This window comes from Erpetoichthys calabaricus, chromosome 4 (genome assembly GCF_900747795.2).
Source record: "Erpetoichthys calabaricus chromosome 4, fErpCal1.3, whole genome shotgun sequence".
In the NCBI taxonomy this organism is placed as follows: domain Eukaryota; kingdom Metazoa; phylum Chordata; class Cladistia; order Polypteriformes; family Polypteridae; genus Erpetoichthys; species Erpetoichthys calabaricus.
Window position 1 is genome coordinate 34,319,011 of NC_041397.2, and position 20,805 is coordinate 34,339,815.

The 20,805-nt window shown below is 38.0% G+C and overlaps 1 protein-coding gene across 1 annotated transcript in view; it reads right to left on the reverse strand.

The window, feature by feature from the left end:
* rxfp2b (relaxin family peptide receptor 2b) overlaps positions 1-20,805 on the reverse strand; it is a 312,780-nt gene that overhangs the window by 165,796 nt on the left and 126,179 nt on the right. The window contains exon 4 of the mRNA XM_028800786.2: positions 18,363-18,440. Within this exon, the coding sequence (XP_028656619.2) occupies positions 18,363-18,440 (78 nt within the window). The remainder of the gene's footprint in view (positions 1-18,362; positions 18,441-20,805) is intronic.

Here is a 20,805-nt window from a genome sequence, read left to right on the forward strand (position 1 = left end):
ATAAAATTTTTAAAAAAAAATCCTTCATCCTCTAGGAACTGCCTGCATACTCTCGCCACATGAGGCCAGTTATTGTCGTGCACCACGAGGAACCCAGGACCCGCTGCACCAGCATAGGGTCTGACAATGGGTCCAAGGATTTCATCCCGATTACTAATGGCAGTCAAGGTGTCTAGCCTGTAGAGGTCTGTGTGTCCCTCCATGGATGTGCCTCCCCAGACCATCACTGACCCATCACCAAACCAGTCATGCTGAGCGATATTACAGGCAGCATAACGATCTCCGTGGTGTCTCCAGACCCTTTCATGTCTGTCACATGTGCTCAGGGTGAACCTACTCTCATCTGTGTAAAGCACAGGGTGCCAATGGTGGACCTGCCAATTCTGGTATTCTATGGCAAATGCCAATCGAGCACCACAGTGCCGGACAGTGAGCACAGGGCCCACTAGAGGACGTAAGGCCCTCAGGCCACCCTCATGAAGTCTGTTTCTGATTGCTTGGTCAGAGACATTCACACCAGTGGCATGGCAGTGCTCATCCTGCTCCTACTTGCCCAAAGGAACAGATACTGGTCCTGCTGAAGGGTTAGGGGCTTCTACGGTCCTGTCCATCTCTCCTAGAGTAACTGCCTGTCTCCTGGAATCTCTTCCATACCCTTGAGACTGTGCTGGGAGACACAGCAAACCTTCTGGCAATGGCACATACTGTTGTGCCACCCTGGAGAAGTTGGACTTCCTGTGCAACCTCTGTAGTGTCCAGGTATCGCCTCATGCTACCAGTAGTGACACTGACCGTAGCCAAATGCAAAACTAGTGAAAAAACAGATGAGGAGGGAAAAATGTCAGTGGCCTCCACCCGTTAAACCATTCATTCCTGTTTTGGGGGTCATCTCATTGTTGCTCCTCTAGTGCACCTGTAGTCCTCTAGCAGCTGAAACTGATTAGCAACTCCTTCTGCTACTTAACTGACCAGATCAATATCCCAGAAGTTGCATTGATTTGATGCTATACTCTGATTGAAAAGTATTCCTTTCATTTTTTTGAGTAGTATATACAGTATACATATATTGTCATGCATGTGCATCGGAGGACTTCTCAACAGGCTTGGTTCAAGTAAGCAATAACCTGCTGAGATGGGGTTTGGGCTACCGCTAAATTTTTCTTCTTGTTCTTCCCTCACAGCATACAGAAACCACCCAATAATGGCCCCTGCCACACCCCTTTGGGTCCGACCACCATAAAAGCTAGGCATCCCAGAAGAAGATGTGTTTTTGTGGAGACAAGAGCAAGCTGCAGGGTGGAGCAGTGCCTTGCCTTATATGATTGAAAACCTTTACTTTGTTGATGAGAAAACCTTGGTTTGGGGAGCAAACTGTAAGCTGTACCTTTTCTTTTCCATTTTTTGTTTTTATCATTTTGTCTGGAGACAAATAAAAAGGGTGACCCAGTTGGCATCATTTTGAAACTATTCTTTCTCTGCCCAACCACCATATAGTATATATACTGTACATATACTATATATACTGTACATATACTATATATATATATATATATATATATATATATATATACTATATATATATATATATATATATATATATATATATATATATATATATATATATATATATATATATACAATATAATTTTGTCACACACACGCTCTTGGGGAATAACTTAAAGGCTTAGTCAATTGTATTACCACCCCAGAACACACAAGGTCGCCAGGCAATAACACTTTTCTCTTCTTCTCACCCCTCTGCAGAAAGGAGGATTGATGTGCTGCTAATCATAACATCACTTCTGGGGTCACTCCACCTGAACCTGCCTCTTAATCCCAGAAACCATCTCTACTGGAAGAGCAGCCATCTTGGACAGACTCGATCTACTAGGAAAAAGTCTCAAAATCTTGCACCTAACACATGTTTTTTTGCATCTTTTGTGCTAATTCTATATACAAGGTTTGCAGTTATGATGCCCCAATAGATATGTGGTACATGAAAGAATTATATTTCATAAGTAGTTATATGAGAGCAAAGCTTATTAAAAACACAGAGCACAGCAATACGTTGGATATTATTAATCTTCATGGCTGCCAACAGAAACTAAAATAAATAATGCTGAAATGGTGTAATTTCCTTTTAAATCCTGTCAAAACTATTATTATTATTTTTACAGTAGCTTTTTTTTTTAATTCTATTATTTGGTTGAACAAGTAAATTAAGTCAGTTACTAATTCTACCGTTCTGTCTAAAACAGTGAGAATCAGGGCTGGACTAATTGATAGCTTTTAATTCTGAACAACCAAACTACAGACTAGCAAAGCCTGGCTGGCTACCAGGGGGATATTTTCCTTACGTCACTTAAATCATCTGAGATCAGATGCCTCATCTTGGATGAGTTAATGCCGGTGAAACTCATCCGGGATAAGTCGGTTTTTCAAACGCAGCCGTGTATTAAATTAGTCTAGCTGAATCTAATCATCCGAGATGAATGTGTGCGCCTGCTCTGACTGAAAAGCCCATATATATTGAGTCTAGAAAACATGATCAGCAAGTCTTTGATAGGCTGTAACAAAATGACAAAAGAACGGGCGCATTTTTTTTTCACACAGTCGGAGCAAGACCTTTTATTCGAAGGACATGAAGAATTTCAAGATTTAATATGCACAAAGGGTAACACTGCAAAAGCAGCCCAAACCAGAAAAGACGGCTGGCAAAAAGTGGCTGACAAATTAAACGCGTGTGCACTGTACTTACTGAAAGCAGCATTTCATTTCCTATGTATCAGATTAATTATTATTTAATATGTCATAATTCCAGATCAAACGTGAGCACAAAGAGAACATGGGAACAGGTTAAAGTGAAGTACAAGAATATACTTCAAACTGGTAAATATTGGTGTATAACTATTTAAAGAATTTTTGACATAAAGAATCATATATAATGTAAAGAACATTAATTTTAAAGCTAATAAGAAGGCAGATAAGCAAAAAACAGGTGGAGGTCCACGCGGTCCAGACCTAACCCCTGCAGAAGAGTTGGCTCTCCAGCAAAATGCCCATCGCCCTGTTTCTGAGGGCATTCCAAGGCAAAGCTCCTCCTCAGAACCAGTGGCAGGATGCAGTGGTCACTTCATTTCAGGTAAAGGATGTTCATTGCATATATTTGTCCTCAATGTGTGCCATAGGAATGTTCAATATAGCCCTCTTTTTTTTTGGGTCAGTTGCAGGGAATGTCATATCCCTTGAACCTGTGTCTGACCAACGAGATATTGACGAAGGTCAAATATTTGATGAAGACACTGTGTCTGATTACTCATCGGAAGGAGAGGTACATTTTCCAAATAATGTTTGATCAAACTCCACTCTGATCAGTCCCATGTGCCCCAATCACATTTGGAAATCCTGGGTAATGAGAATGTTAGGCTGATTGTGAGATTCTTTATGGAACTGTGGGTGTTTTTGCCTGTGTGTTGCCTACCTGCAATGGCATGAAATGCCTCTTTTATTGTCTGCACTCACAGGTGACCAGGAAGCACAATGAAAACTCGAAGGAAATATGTCAGTGCCAAAGAGACTTTACAAATTGCCTGGCAAACTGCACTTTTAGTTAGATTTTCCGCATCACCAACAGTATATAAAAAAAGTGCCGCTTGCAAAAAAACTCAAAGCAATGCCTACTGTCTGTGTGGTTGTGAGAGCCCGACTTTGCCAAGTTTGACTTCGAATATAAGGTCCTAATAAATTTTTGAGATACAATATTCTCTCTCGGCTAAAGCGGTAGCTTTCGAAAAGAATTTCCTCCGGGAGCAATAAAGGATCTTGCCGATCGTGCAAAACCCTCTCTATATGAAATTCTCTTCTTATAATTTGCGCACCGATATCAATTGGTCGCTCATTCATGAACGGTGAAGTCATGACTGAATGAATTCCATGCACGGACACTGATTAAGTGTGTGAGCTAATCCTTGTTTACATCGAACAAACCTGCTCCGAGCAGGATTAGGATGTGTTGCTATGACAACACTTCTAGCAAGAGTTTCGAAAAACTGACAGATCCAGGATCAGGCCAAATCATCAACAATTACATCCGGCTAAACGAGTAATCCACGTACGAAAAATACCCCCCCAGATGTTTGAGATCTTTAACTCATGCAATATTTTCTCAATCTAAAACAATCTGATGAAAATAAAAGACTCAAATCTTCATGTATGATCTTAACTTGGGCGTCACTTTAAAGGGCAGCTGCTTAGAGCACACCAGATTGACGTAACCACCATCTAACACACTCACACACACACTAGTCAGCCATATAGTGAAACTGTGCAGCATACAGTAGCTGCAAAGAAAGCAAGAGAAAGAATAACGTTACCTGTAGAACAACTGTGACAGCGAGGGCAAGAATGTCAAATATGACTCACATTTACAAAAACACGCAACAGACAAAATTGAAAGTGAAAACAAATTCTTTGATGAAGTTGTTAGAAATGTAGACTCTAAATTTCAAATTAACTAAAAAAGTCTCTGAAAGCACCTCATTGTTACAAACGGCACACATTTGCTTACTTTTTTACACTGTAGAATCCATTTGAAATTTATGGTTTCAAAATATAAAATAGTGTGAACCAAAACCAATTATCCAAAAAAACATTTAATTTCCCAGTTCTTAACAACTATTACTATCATTACAACTATTATGACCACCATCACTACAACCACTAGCTGGCTATGAGATGTCACCGGACCATTGTGTAAAAGATTACACAGAAAATCCTCCAGAATAGATAGACAAAATTGGTAATTACACTTGTGATAACTATTAAAGTAATGAATTAAAGAATGGCAGAGGCTGTGAATAATATCAAGCAGCAATAAAAGAAAGATGTAAAAACCTTGGGGAAGCACTAAGAACATAAGTAAAAGACAATATGATTGGTGCCCAACTCAACAATAAGAAACAAATATTAACTTCCTACATTGAACAAATGGAACAAATAGTGACTGCCACTAATGAAAGGGTACTACAAGTGCCTTAGAAATTCCATCCCATTCAGTTATTTTTTGTATAATATTGTTTACTGAGTGTAGCTTCAGAGCTTTGTAACAAGGTCACAGGTAAATATAAATGAAAACTTTAAAAAATACAAATTAAATAATGAATGCACATGAAGATGCAGATTTGTTTAAATACACCATGTAAAATAATTGACAACTAATGCAAAACTGCTTGAAATAAAAAAAAAATAATTTATAAGAAATAGAAAGAAGAAAATGTTAGAATTCCTGAGGGACTGGAATGTGAAAATCCATTAAATTCATGCTGTAGATCTTCACTAAGATCCTGGGAGACATTATTAAGGAAACCCAGGAGTTTAAAGACTGTATTGCTTACGTGATAAATGTTCTCTGGGGCTTTTCATCATCAAATTTGACAAACTTCAGGAGAAAGAAAATGTCTTATTTCAATGCCAAAGGGGAGATTCTTTTGGAGAACAATAAGGTCATTTCTTGAAAGGTTTTTCTGCTGTTATTAAGCAGTGACTGTGAGCTGCAGATATCCACTGTGGCCTTTTCTTTTCAGCTAACCCAGAAGGTAATTACTGAGAGCAACAGACACACAGACAGGAGAAGAGTAAAAAATAAGACTTACTTTAAGTATTCTTAAGAGCTCAATATATAAAAGATAGGATGTGGTGTAAAATGTCAATTAACGCAAAATGTGATGATTTGCAAATCATTTAAACCCATATTTAATAGAAAATAGAACAAACACAACATATCAGTTGTTGAAACTGAGAAAGTGTATTGTTTTATGAAAAATATATGCTCATTTTGAATTTGATGCCCACAACACGATTCAAAAAATGTGGGTAAAAGAATGGAAAAGTGTTGTAATGCTGAAAGAAATCTGGTGGCATATCTTACAAATAATTAGGTTAATCGGCATTTGGTCAGTAACATGATTGGGTGTAAAAAGAGCATCTTAGAGAGGCAGAGTCACTTACAAGAAAAGATGGGGAAGGGTTCACCATTCTGTAAAAGACTGTGCAGGCAAATAGTACAACAATTTAAGAATACCGTTCATCAATGTAAAATTGCAAAGAATTTGTGGATTTCATAATCTATGGTACATAATATCAGTAAAAGATTCAGAGAATCTGGAGAAATCTCTGTATGCAAGGGACAAGGCTGAAAACCAGTATTGGATAGGTGTGATCTTGGGACCCTCCGGCAGCACTGCATTAAAAATGAGCACAATTCTGTACTGTAAATTACTGCAGGGGCTCAGGAACACTTCTGAATTCCATTGTGAACACAATTTGTTGCTACATCCATGAAGAAGAAGAAACTGTATATAAACATGATCCAGAATCACCAATGCCTTGTTTGGTCCCAAGCCTATTTAAGATGGACTGAGGGGAGGTGAAAAAATATCTGGTGGTCTGATAAATCAAAATTTGACATTCTTTTTGAAAATTGTGGATGAAAGAGGACATGAGACCAAGCAAGGATTAGTTTTGGTTGCAAAGAGATTGGACTGGCCTAATATTCTACTCCAGCTATACAAGAAAACTAGAGGTGTGGGAATCTTAATACACAGAACACTGTCATTTGTAGTATCAGATGATAGTATCTGATCCTGAAGGATGATATGTGATGGTGATGGGTAATTTACTTAATTGTAAAGTGATTTTGATAAATATTTACCTCACCCAATGTGGATGATTCAGACTTCATCCAAAATGTATTTGCATCCATTCCTAATGTGTTCACTCATAAAATCACAATGGCCAGAGGCTTTAATTTTGTTATAAATCCAGACCTGGATAGGTCTTCAGCTACAGTGGTTATAAAATCTAACACTGCAAAAACAATTTCACAGTTTGTAATAGATCACAACTTATTGGACTCGTGGAGATCTCTAAATCCAAACATAACAGCATATTCCCTCTGGTCACCAGTAAATCACAGTTACTCAGGAATTGATTATTCTTTATAGATATCAATTCTTTCCCCATGATCAAATCTTGCAAGTATGATGCTATTATGATCTCTGACCATTCCTCTCTGATCATGGAGAGAAAATCGCTATGCTCCACATACTCATCTTGTTGTTGTCATCTTAACTCCCTGTTATTAGCTGACAAAAATTGTACAGAATTTACATCCAAGAAATTGATTATTTTTTAGAGACAATTGCATCCTCAGTGGTCTCTGCAGGAATACTCTGGGAAACTCTAAAGGCATTTTAAGAGAACAGATTAGTTCATATCTCTCCCACAAAAATACATTGGAAACTAAGAAGGTGTCCAAGTTAATCAGTGAAATTACCAGAATGGATCAAGAACCCACCAGGTATCTAAAAGAGGATCTTTAAAGGAAATGACAGGCTTTGCAACCAGAATTCAACCTCTTGACAGCAAAAGAAATGGAACAGATAATTTTTAAATTGCGACATCATTGCTATAAACACAGAAAGAAGGCTAATAAGACCATAGCTCAACAAATCTACAGGCAGTGCAATAGCAGTAATTACCAATGCAGACAGAGATAAAATCATTGACCATAAAAATATGCACACGTTTAGAGAGTACTATAAGTTCTTATATTCTACTCAGTTTAAAGAAGACAAGACACAACCTAATGCATTTTTGATGCATTACAGATATCACAGTCTAGATACTCTTAGTTCAGAGGAACTGGATAAACTCTGACACTCAGAATTACTAGACGCTATAAGCTTACTTCAGAGTGGGAAAGCAGTTGGCCCTGATGGCTACTCTGCTGAATTTTATTAAAAAATTTCAATTAAGTTAGCTTCCCTATTATCAGGAACATTTATAAAAGCCAGAGACAATAAAATTCTACCCAAAAGGTTTCTCCAAGCTTTAATTACCATCATTCCTATGAAAAATAAGGATTTATTACAATGTGCATCATACAAACCAATCTCACTTCTGAATAACAATATTAAGATACTCTCCAAAGTTCTGGCTAGAAGGACTGAAAAAGTGCTTCCTTTGGTAATATCACAAGACCAAACCGGATTTATTAAAGGCAGACACTTGGCTTACAATCTTCGACGCCTGTTTAATGTAATATATTCACCCATAAAGTCTGACACCCAGGAGATCTTATTATCTTTGGATGCAGGAAAAGCATTTGATATGGTTAAATTGGACTTCCTATTCACCACATTAGACAAATTGGGGTTCGGCTCGGACATATGTATATCAGTCCAGAAGCTTCAGTTTATATTAACAACATTATTTCAGACTACATGTGAATTTCCCCCTGGGATTAATAAAGTATCTATCTATCTATCTATCTATCTATCTATCTATCTATCTATCTATCTATCTATCTATCTACATCAAACTTGAACATGATACTAGACAAGATGTACCTTATCACCACTACAATTTGTAATCACCATTGAGCCATTGGCTGTTCATTGATTATCAGAGATTATCAGAAAAGACCTTGAACAGAAAACATCACTACATGAAGATGATATGGTACTATACATATCAGACCCACAAAATTCAGTGCCAGCAGTCCTAACAACACTAGCAGAATTTCAAAAGATATCTGTACTTTTTCTGTTGAACTCTCAACCACAGAATATTAGATTGGACACCTTCCCATTTATCATCACAGATCTGTTTAAATACCTAGGGATAAACATCACAAGTAAATATAAAGCTCTTTTTCAACAAATTTCTGCTGTTGTCATGGAAAAACTTAAGCAAGACGTGCCTAAATGGGTCTATCTTCCATCTCTACTTAGCAGGGAGAATCAACACTGTCATAAGGAATATCCTTCCCAAGCTTCATTTTCTATTTCAAACCATCCCCATATACATTGACAAATAATTTTTTAAGAAATTAGATTCAATCATAACCTCATTTATTTGGAATTTGAAATAATGACCTAAAGAGAAGGTGGCATTGCATTACCTAACTTTCAATTTTATTACTGGGCAGAAATATACATGCTATTAAAACCTGGACATTGACACAAACTGATGAACACACACAAGAAATAAAATCATGAAGTACTTCTTAATATTTCTTACCTTGCACCTCAGTAAATACAAGTTACCATCAATATACTAACAACCCAATTGTCCATTCACTCAGAATATGGAACCAATGTAGGAAGCACTTCAAGATAGAGAAGCTTCTATCTGTGGCACCTCTGCATGATAAATACCTTTTTTTCACCCTCTCAAACATACACAGTCTTTAATGTTTGGAAAACATACAGGATTAAATCATTTAGAGGTTTGTACAGTATATAGATAATGTCTTTGCATCCTAAGAGCAATCACACTTCAAATTTAACTTCCCATCAACACAATTTTCCCACTACTTACAAATTAGAAACTTTGCTAAATGGAATCTAGTCAATTTTCCTCACCTCTCACTTATTTCTAATCCAGAATGAAATATTCCTCAGTCTTGAAGACTTAGCTATAATACATAAAAACATTTTAAAGTCCCTTCCTTTCAGAGATCCCAGAGTACAGTAGGAAAAGGATCTCTTACTCAACATTTCAGAAAAGGAGTTGAAGGCAGCCATGCACAGAATTCACTCTAGCTCCGTATGCACAGTATAGAATTAGTCAACTTAAAATCTTTTATCAAACACATCTATCTCATTTAAAATTGTCCAAAATGCTTCCAGGGCATAATCCAACCTGTGAATGTTGCAATCAAGCTCCAGCCTCACTGGACCACTTGGTTTGGGTGTGTGCCATATTACAGTGTTTCCCAACCTCGGTCCTGAGGCCCACTATGGCTGCAGGTTTTTGTTCTAACCAGCTTCTGTTTTTAATTGGACTCCTGGGCTAATTAAGTGATGTGTTTAATTCCCAAGTTCTGTGTTTTGGGAACAATATAGAAATTAGAATACTAAGTTTGGTAAAAACAAAAATTTATATATATTAAAATGTACCAAGCAGTTATATGGGAATAATGCATTTTTTTCTTTTTAACAATATTTTCATCTTGATTTTCATTCTACTTTTCTAGGTGTTCTAATTGTTTAATTAATCAATTATTTAGTAATTAGTGGGTCTGATGCTAAAGTAGTTGCAGCCTTTGATTATTCAGTGTTGTTTGGCAGCGTGTCTGCTCTGCTCATTTTTAATTGTCATTAATAACATACAATGAAGGGGAAAAACTGCACAGAGGAAGAGCAAAATATAATGAAATCAACAAAAGAGAGTTAAGCATTTAAATCTATAGCAAAAGTAGAAATATTTCTAAATGTATGATAAATGTAAAAATCATGCTGCTGTGCTTTTCTGTAGAATAAAAGAAAAATAATAGCAGCTAATTAAATGAGATTAGTGTTATCAGGTGTTGTCGCTGATTAGGAATCTTTTTGGAATAAAAACCTGCAACCACATTGTGGCCCCTGGACTGAGGTTGGGAAACACTGCCATATTAACACCATTCTGGACCAAAATCTTTAAATGCCTATGTCAGAGGGGGACATTTTTTGTGCACTGGGTGGTTCCATTAGGCACCCATTGTTAGGACTGGGGGTGAGAAGTTAAAAGGCTGTCTGCAGGATGCAGGTATTTGCCGTATTGCAAAGGAGTCACTTTGGCTGGCTGAGATTACAAACAATACCAAGTTATGATAACAGAACTGCTCCTTCCTTCGAGGATATCTGTATTTACCTGAAATTAACATGTTTGACAATATTGGTTTCTTATCAGCAGATCTCATTAGTGGTTGGTAACAATACATTTTGTTAATTTGTGTTAATTCATTAATTGTTAAACCCAGGAAATTTAGATGTGCCATTGATTAAACTGATTGTCCAGGACTGACAATGGCAGGGACTATAGGAGATTTAAACTCCTGTGCAGGAGAAGGCAGAGAGGAACGGTCCACTGAGAATGCTGCCAAGATACTCGTAGAGAGCACAGGGGCTCGCTGGCAGACTGGGGTGTGTGGCTGGCACGACTTGAGGCACAAGGACAGCCACACTTACTTCCAGGGAGGAAGAGACAGCTCCACAAGGAGAATGCCTGTTGTGGGTCCAGCGAGAGAGGGAAGCTGCATGAAAGGACTGAGCAAAGCTGGTGGATGAGAAGTGAGGCGTGCCTAGGTCACAGCAACACAAGGAGTGGGGAAAAAAGAATGATGAGGAGACACTGACAGGGATTCCACGATTTGATAAAACTTCTGTTGGAAAATGAGTGTCCTGTGAACAGAGTGCATCGGTGGACAGTTGGACGATTAATTGTTGGGGTAACCGTTCACAAACTGGACTCGGCACCATTAAAGGTTGTATCCTCCAATTCTTGTTTTTAACGGACTTTTACAGTGTGGACTGTGTTTTCCTTTTTTTTTTTTTTTTAAAAAAAAAAAAAAAAGGAAATTCGTTCCTCATATTTTTAGATTTTGTTATGTTCGTTTATCTTTTTAATGTACTTTATATTATCTTGTGTAATAGAAGTTACTGTTGCTTTTCCTGAAATTAGTGTTGTCTTTCATTATGCGTTTACTCACCGCCCAATTTAAAGAAACCTGTTTGCTATTATCAGTAAATTTCAAGAGTTTCCAGTCTCTTAATAAAACTGGGTGGTGTGGTTGGATATTTTAATGGTGTCTAAGTTAGATTACCTGTAAGTGTGACCAGACACCTGTCACACCTATTAGACAGCCTTGGAGTCTTAATCTCTTCTAATCCACTAACAGCTGTTTGGTGGACTCCCAGATTCCCTTAAAGTGGAGGACAAACAAACTGTAATTGTCTTTACTTCACTACTAGCACACTTAACTCGCACAACTGGAAAAATCGCAGCCCACCTCTTTTAAGTCAGTGGGTAAGTGATGTCATACTATCGAAATTGGAAAAAATCTAATTTTCACTAGAGGATCTGTTCAACACATTTTTAAAATCTGACAGGATCTAATCAATAACATTTTAGAATAAGCATTTACATTGGGGAAAACAATTCTCTTCCCTCTTTTCTACTTTTCAAGTTTTACTCTGGCTGTTGGCCTTCCTCACTTTCTCTTGGGTGTACATGTACGGAGTTTGGATGATAGATAATTTGTGGTTAAAGTGTGTGTGGTAATTCCTAGTATTATGTTTGCATAAGTTTATAATGGCAGAACATTTGTATATTGCTCTAAGATCCTGGGCAATATCTCACACAGTTTTAAACTAAATGCAACTCCACTTTGTATCAGAGACACATATCTGTATATGCATGAAAGGATTTATGGTTATCACTGATATTATTTGTATAAAGTACTAGGGGGCACTGCCCCTTGCTCGCTTCGCTCACCAACCCCTGTGCGGGTCCTGCATGCTCGCCATTTCCTGGATCTGGCGCTTGTGACGAATTGTGCTGTGCTTTTGGATAAACACGAATATCAACTCTGTCTTTGATATCTCCATCTTTCAAAACTATTATTGCTGACAATTCATCACATGTTGGTTTATTATATGTGCAAGCGTGATCTTTCGGATTCATATAGAAATCCAAGAAAACTTCTTTGACCGTGTTTTTCAGATAAATTTCATGTATAAAGTGCGAAACTTTTGGACATATAGATTTGTATCCATTATTGGCTTTAGAATTTCTAATACGTCCGATTGTTTAACTCTTACGATTCTACTGTATGTTGCATCGCTTCTCTGTGATCATAAATATAAACCTGACTGAATTGTGGTTTCTTTAAAATTAAACGGTGATTGCATTCACTACACTTTTGGCACGCAGACTTATTTTGTTAAATTGGAAGAATCCTAATGCTCCTCTTATAAGTCAGTGGGAAACTGATGTTTTATATTTGAAATTGGAAAAAATCAAATTCTCAGTTAGAGGATCTGTACAAAATTTTTTCAAAACCTGGCAGGACTTAATCAATATTATTTTAGAATAAGAGAAATAACTATTACCGTATTTAACTCCCTTCTCCATCTTATTTACATATATATTCTCCCTTTCTTTTGTTTAATGTTACCTTATTAAAAAGCCTTAAGCAATTTTCCTTTAGCTAAGCTCTCCTTCTCAGGGGTGGGGTTTGATTTGTCTTCACTTTTGTTGGGTTATAAATTGATCTGTCAGTATGGAATGATTACAATGAAAATTTACAAAATAAAAATATATAAAAAAACAAAACAAATTAAACTTGTAGTAGCTGTCATATCACCTATGTCCATATATTCGATCTCTTTTGGCTGTTCCGTTATTTCACCGAGTAGTAATTTCCATTTGTTAGCACTAATGCGATCTTTAATTTCAGTTTTTTGAGACTTTTGAATTTTAGTACTTTCATAATTTCTAACCTGCTCTGCACATTTATGTTTTTGTCTTCTACTCTTTGTCTTTTCTTCTTCTACTGTTTGTCTTTTATTTCCGCCCCCGCTTGGACCTGTTAGGTTTTCAATTCATCTCTTGGTGCAAAGTCTCGTCTCACGGGACATGAAATTATCTCTCTGAAAATGTCTCGTCTCTATGAAAAAGTCTCGTCTCATCCCAAGATTTTTTTATATAATAGGGAGGTAATGGAAGGCGTTAACTGGCTGGCACCCTGGCTAGGATACCTGGCCGTTTTATGCCTTGGAATGGGATGCCTTGATAATGGAATGGTTGTGGGAGACTGCCTCCCAAAGCAACGCATTCGTCCAGTACACTGGGTGGCAGCATCCCTCTGGCAGTTCCCCAGCATTCCTCTGGCCTCGTGGAAAATGTAGTTTTAACAGGCAAGTCAGGTAGAGCCATTTGGAGTTACTGGTGAGAGCTACTGGCAGGATGCTCCTATTTCATTTTAGAGCTCCATCCAACCTGATTGTGTTCCTGAGTTACACCTCTGAGATGCCACAAGTACTCCCACATTTGGCTTTAAAAGGAGCTTTTCCTCCTCAGCCAGCTTAATGAGAGTCAGGAATGGAGGAGGTTAATGCTCACCTGGACTGGAGGAGGAGAAGGTAAGGTAATTGTACAATGTGAAGACAGCCCACAAGAAGGTTATTTGGGAGAATTAAAAAATTTTTTAATCTAAAACTTGTCTGTATTAATTATGTTCTGGGTTTCTGGTGTGAGACACTCTATCTACAACAGTATCATCTCCTGTTTAACAAATATCAGCGTTCTTCATTGTGCTCCGTTGGCAAGATTACGGAGTATATAAATCTCCATGGTTTTGCCTGACAGAGCTATCATACTTGCCACTTGTTTGCAGGAAGTCCTATAGGTCTATAAACTTACTTGATGGAAGAGTGGCAGAGAGTTAGTGGTTGGTTGGTGGGCTGCTAGTGGTTGAAGTTTGGAGAGTGAACAACATCCAGATTCTGTAGCAGAAAACATGAAATTGTATCTCTGTGTGTGTGTGCTAGCTGGGATGTGTCTGGATTAAGCAGATCAGTAAATGGCATGACTTGACATATATATGATTGACTGCTCAGCAGTATTATGACTTGTGGGTACACAGTGTTCCTGAATCTACCTGTGTGAGTGCCAATACTGTACCATTTGACAGAAGAGAGGCTTGAGAAAATTAGCTGTGCGGGATAGCTCTTGTTTTTAATAATCCTGTTTGCTTTTCTAAGGCAGCGTGTGTCAGATACGTCCTGAACAGAATACAGCGCAGTGTTAGTAATATTCATTGTCACCTTTACTACTCTCTCTAGTGCCTTACCCTCTTGAGGTGAGCAGGTGCCATACCAGGATGTGATGCTACCAGTGATGATGGACTTCACTGTGTACATGTTGAAGTTAGTAATAATAACAATATATTTTATTTATATAGCACCTTTCCCATGCTCAAGGCACTTACAGAATATAAGAACAGCAGTGCATACAGTATATAGCATTGTACAAACCAGATAAATAAATAAAGAAGATTACGACAGTGAATTCAGAGAAAATGCCTAACAGACAACATAATTGAAGGTCTCGCACACACATACAGGTTACATGAACATCTTGACAGAGAAGTAAACTTAGAAGGGTAATAAAGTCAAGTTGAGCTAAAAGCCTTCCTGAACAGATGAGTTTTGAGTTGTTTTTTTAAAAGAATTCATTGAGTCAGCTGACCTGATTAATTTTGGTAGGTCATTCCAGAGTCTGGGCGCTATACAGCTGAAGGTCCTGTCACCCATGGAGTGTAGATTAGTGTGGGGCACAACAAGATTACCAGAATCAGAGGACCTTAGTGGGTGGGCAGGCAGGCACATAGTGATGGAGAAGGTCACTGATGTAGTTTGGTGTGAGGTTATTTAAGGCTTTGTAGGTTATTAGTAGGATTTTATATTCAATTCTGTAAGACACAGGGAGCCAGTGGAGATGGAGCAGGATGGGTGTGATGTGCTCGCTGCTGCTTGTTCGTGTCAGGACTCTTGCAGCTGAGTTTTGAATAAGCTGGAGCTGTGATATAAGATTAGAAGGGGCACCTGCCAGTAGGGAATTAACAATAATCGATGCAGGATGTGATAAAAGCATGGACAAGTTTCTCAGCATTAGAGAAGGAGAGGAAGGAGCGAACACGGATATGTTACGGAGGTGAAAGTAAGAAAGTTTCTTAATGTGATTTATGTTGGCGAAATAAGAGAGGGAGGAATCAAAAATTACACCAAGATTCTTTACAGTAGAGGCAGGTCTGATGAGATCACTGCCAAGACAGACTGGGAAGGAGCTCATTTTATTAAGCTGCATTTTAGTCCCAATTTGTAGGAATTCAGTTTTGTTGCAATTTAATTTTAAAGAGTTCTGCTCCATCCATGTTTTATTTTCACTAAGGCAGGTTGTGAGCTGAGAAAGCTCTGATGAAATTCCACTTTTGACACTGAAGTAGAGTTGAGTATCATCTGCATAAAAATGATAACCCAGTCCATAGCTATGTATAATATGGCCAAAGGGAAGCATGTAAATACAGAAGAGAAGAGGGCCAAGGACAGAGCCTTGAGGGACTCCTTGTGTGACTGGCGCTGAGCTGGATCTGCTGTTGCCAAGACTAACAAACTCTTGCCTATCAGTCAGATAGGACTTGAACCACTGGAGGGCAGTGCCAGAGATACCCAGCATGTTCTCCATTCTGGACAGTAGAATGTCATGTCTGACAGTGTCAAATGCTGCCCTGAGGTCTAACAGAATTAATATGCTGGTTTGGCCAGAGTCTGCTGCCATAAGCAAATCATTGGTTACCCGTAGCAGAGCAGTTTCACAGCTGTACCGCGCCCTGAAACCAGACTAAAAGGGTTCCATCAAATTATTAGAGGTTAAGTAATTGGTGAGTTGGGAAGCTACAACACGCTGAAGAACTTTTGACAGGAAAGGTAAGTGGGAAATAGGCCGGAAATTGTTAAGATTGTCAGCATCAAGACCAGACTTTTTTAACATTGAGGTTACAGAAGCAATTTTAAAAGTGAGCGGCACAGGGATGAGTTTATTATTGTTGTAACAGTCCGGATTATGGCATGAAGGCAGGAGTTAAGTAGTGTGGTGGGGATGGGGTCCAGTACACAAGTAGTCGGCCTCATCTTACAAAGCAGGTTATTAACAAACACAGATGTGACTGGTGAGAACTTGGAGAAGGAGCTGGATGGAGTGGAAAAACAGGGAGAGATATAAACAGATGATGTAATTATGTTCGTTGAATTATTTAGATCTTTAATTTTGTTACAGAAAAAGTGGAGGAGTTCCTCACAGACTTCAGTAGAAGAGGTAGTTGGGCCACATGCGGGTTCGATTATTTTATTAACTACAGAGAACAAAACCCTTGGGTTATCATGGCCACTTTCTATTATTCTACCATAGTGGGTGTTCTTGGCAGCAGTTAGTGCTTCTCTGTAAGCTCTTTGATGGTCAGAAAAAGCCTGGATATGCACGGTGAGGCCAGTCTTACGTGACATTCTCTCAAGGCGTCGGCCAGCTGCTTTCATAGATCGCAATTCTGAGTTATACCAAGGAGCTGAACGCTTAAAGGAAACCTCCTTATGCTTTAAAGGAGCTGTTTTATCTAATGCTGAATGAAGGGCTGAGTTATACTGGTCAACAAGACTATCTAGTGTTGATGGAATAGGTGAAGACAGTAAAAGATCAGAAATGGATCCAGAAAGGATAGAGAAAGGAAGGAATTTCAGAAGGAGAAATTCAAGCATACCTCAGACAGCTAAGGAATTTAGTTCAGTTAATATTTAAGCTATACTCTAACACACAAAGAGCAAACTTGGAATTTCCAGTTAACATAAACCAAACATCTTTGGGGATGTGGAACAAAGACCAGAGCACAAAACCCAGAAAGACACAAGGATAAATGCAAATGACACAAGCACAATGGCCGGGCATTGGATTCAAACTGAGAATTCTGGAACATTTGGCTGCAGCTCTAACCACAGCATCACAATCCCATTTTACACTTTTACTTCAGACCAGCATTTCTGTTAGCTTTTCTATTATTTTTGATTTTTGGATTTTGACTTGAGAGATTCATAATGAAAAAGTCTCCAGCATTTAATGAGCTGAGTTCACTTTTATCTCCTCCTGTAATTATATACATGAAATGTAAAACATACAAAAGCAACATAACTGCTTGTTAAAAATGAAAAAAGCTAATATCACAATGTAAAAATAAATCAATTTTACAATAGGAGGCACAACCAGAATGTGATTTTGAAAACACATTTTGTGTCCTTTAACTGGAATATTATTCACCTTCACAATTAAAAACAAAAGAAAATAATGACTGTTATTTCTTCACACATAAATTTCCTCATTTTATTTTGAGTCACTGAAAATTAATCTTCATTCCACTGCAGACATCACACCATAATGGGATTAATTGTCGTCTTTTCTATACTGCAACCAATAATTTATTGCCTATATACTTCATTAAGCACAATGACAGCTTTAAAACAATGTAAGACAAAAAGTACACTTCTTTAAAACTAAACTGAGAAAACTCCACCATTTTGTAAACTGATATGTACCAACAGTAAGATGTGTCGTTCAAAAATGAGTTAATACAGTAGGAAATCTTATATATACAACTCAATATGGATGTGTGTGTTTGTTCCTTATACAATTCCCAACCCCTGGTCCATTCTCAACAACATAGTGAACACAAATCCCACTTTCTCAGGAAAAGACCACAGACAGGGGGTACATTCTTTTTTTACAACAGTGAATTTTAAGGACAGTGCCATCTGGTGGTTGACCTGTGTCACTGAAGTCCAGAGCAAGTAAAACATCACAGCAGACTGCAGCCAGACTAACAGAAGACCAGAGCTTAAAATTACTTTCCTGGGAAACTGTAACTAAATAAACAGAAGATCTATTCCGCCCAAAATTCCAAACACAAGTTATGTTTGTTAGCACATACTTACAGCAGTCTTCGGGAATCGTCTTATTTGGAGGTTTTTTTACCGACTTGTCAAAAATGTCAGCCCATCCGCTGTTATCTCCTAAATCGAGAGAAAGCATGTATTAACAGAATGTAAGAAAACAAACAGGCTTTCAAAAAAGAGGAGCTTGCTCTACACTTTTGCATAAATGAAAATGCATTGTTGCTTAATGCACAGCAGTAACTTGTTTGTGGTCCATTGCCTCATGCTGGATTCAACTGACTGTGAATGAACATCTTCCTTAATATTTATGGAAAGAAGGGAGTAAATTACCCAGAGGGCACTATGATTAGAAGAAAGATCTTTACAGAACAAATCACAGTACAGAAACTGCACTCATTACATTAGTAAATGACTTGTGGGTAAATGTAGACAGAGGTTGTGTATCTGTTCTCATCCTCTTAGATTTGAGCGCAGCATTTGATACCATTGATCACAATATTCATAGAAATCGCCTTAGTCAATGGGTGGGCCTCTCTGGCAGTGTCCCAAATTGGTTTGAATCCTACCTGGCAGGTAGAAAATTCTTTGTCTTTGAAGCACAATCACCACAAATAACATTCTATATGGTGTTCCACAGGGATCTATTCTGGGTCCACTGCTCTTTTCGATCTCCCATGTTTCCATTAGGTCAGATTATCTCAAGGTACAAGGTGAGCTACCACAGCTATGCTGATGACACACAACTGTATTTATCAATAGCACCAGATGACCCCGACTCTCTTGTCTCACTGACACAATGTCTTACCTCTGTTTCTGAGTAGATGAATAGTAATTTTCTTAAACTAAAGAAGGAGAAAACAGAAATCTTAGTTGTTGGCAAAAATGGATACGGTGAGGGTATTAGAAATAAACTTGATCCATTAGGCTTTAAAAGTCAAGACAGAGGTAAAAAATGTAGGGGTAATTATTGACTCTGACCTGAATTTTAAATCACATATTAATCAGATTACCAGGACAGCATTTTTTAATTTAAGAAATACAGCAAAAGTTAGATCCCTTATAACTTTACAAGATACTGAAAAATTAGTTCACGCTTTTGTTTTTAGTCGACCAGATTAGTGTTTCCCAACCTCGGTCCTGGGGACCCACTGTGGCTGCAGGTTTTTGTTCCAACCAGCTCCTGCTTTAATTGGACTCCTGTGCTAAGTAAATAAACTGTTGTTTCCCAAGTTCTGTGTTTGGGGAACAATATAGAAATTAGAAAACTAAGATTGGTGAATGAACCACACGCCGTGGCGCAACGTTAGAGGCTTCGCCTCTGGCGCTAACGTCCGAGGTTCAATTCCCCGAGAGGGGGGTGCAGTGAGTGTGTACGCCTGATGAGCCCAGAATTAGGGTGAAACACGTGTCGCGTCCTCTTTGCATTATTTGACAGTAAAACTATTTCAATCATTCTATGATCTGCTTCTCGCAACTGAAATGAGGGCACCGTGGCGGATGGTAGCTGACTTGCTGACCAACCACAAGCGTTACCTGGTGGGTAACCACTCATACAATCAGATTGTGACACAGACTACGAATGCAATGAATATATATATATATATATATATATAATATATAATTTATTAAAATGTACCAAGATGTTATATGGGAATAATGTCTTTATTTTCTTTTTAACAATATTTTCATCTTGATTTTCATTTTACTTTTCCAGGTGTTAATTGCTTAATTAATCCATTATTTACTAATTAATTGGTCAGACGCTAAAGTTTGTTGCAGCCTTTCATGATTCCGTGTTGTTTGCCTGGGTGTCTGCTCTGCTTGTTTTTAATTGCCATTAATAAGATACAAAGAAGGGGGGAAACTGCACAGAGAAAGGCAAAATAAAATGAAATCAACAAAAGAGATAATCATTTAAATCAATAGCAAAAGCAGAAATATTTCTAAATGTGTTATAAATGGAAAAATCATGCTGCTGTGCTTTTCTGAATGTAGAATAAAAGAAAAAAAGACGAGCTAATTAAATGAGATTAGTGTTATCAGTTTGTGTCACTGATTATGAATCTGGTTGGAACAAAAACCTGAAGCCACAGTGAACCCTCAAGACCGAGTCTGTGAAGCACTGGACTAGATTACTGTAACGCACTCCTTTCAGAACTACCCAAGGAAGACATCAATCGATTACAACGAGTGCAGAATGCAGCTGCCAGAATCTTAACTAGGAAAAGAAAATCTGAACACATCTCTCAGGTTTTGATGTTGTTGCATTGGTTACCTGTGCCATTTAGAATTGACTTTAAAATACTGCTAATGGTTTACAAAGCCTTAAATGATCTCACTCCATCCTATATTTTGGAATGCCTGTCACCTTACACTCCAAATAGTAACCTCAGATCGTCAAATGAGGGTCTATTTATAATTCCAAGACCTAAACTTAAAAGAAGATGTGAGGTAGCCCTCTGCTCTTATGCACCTTAAATCT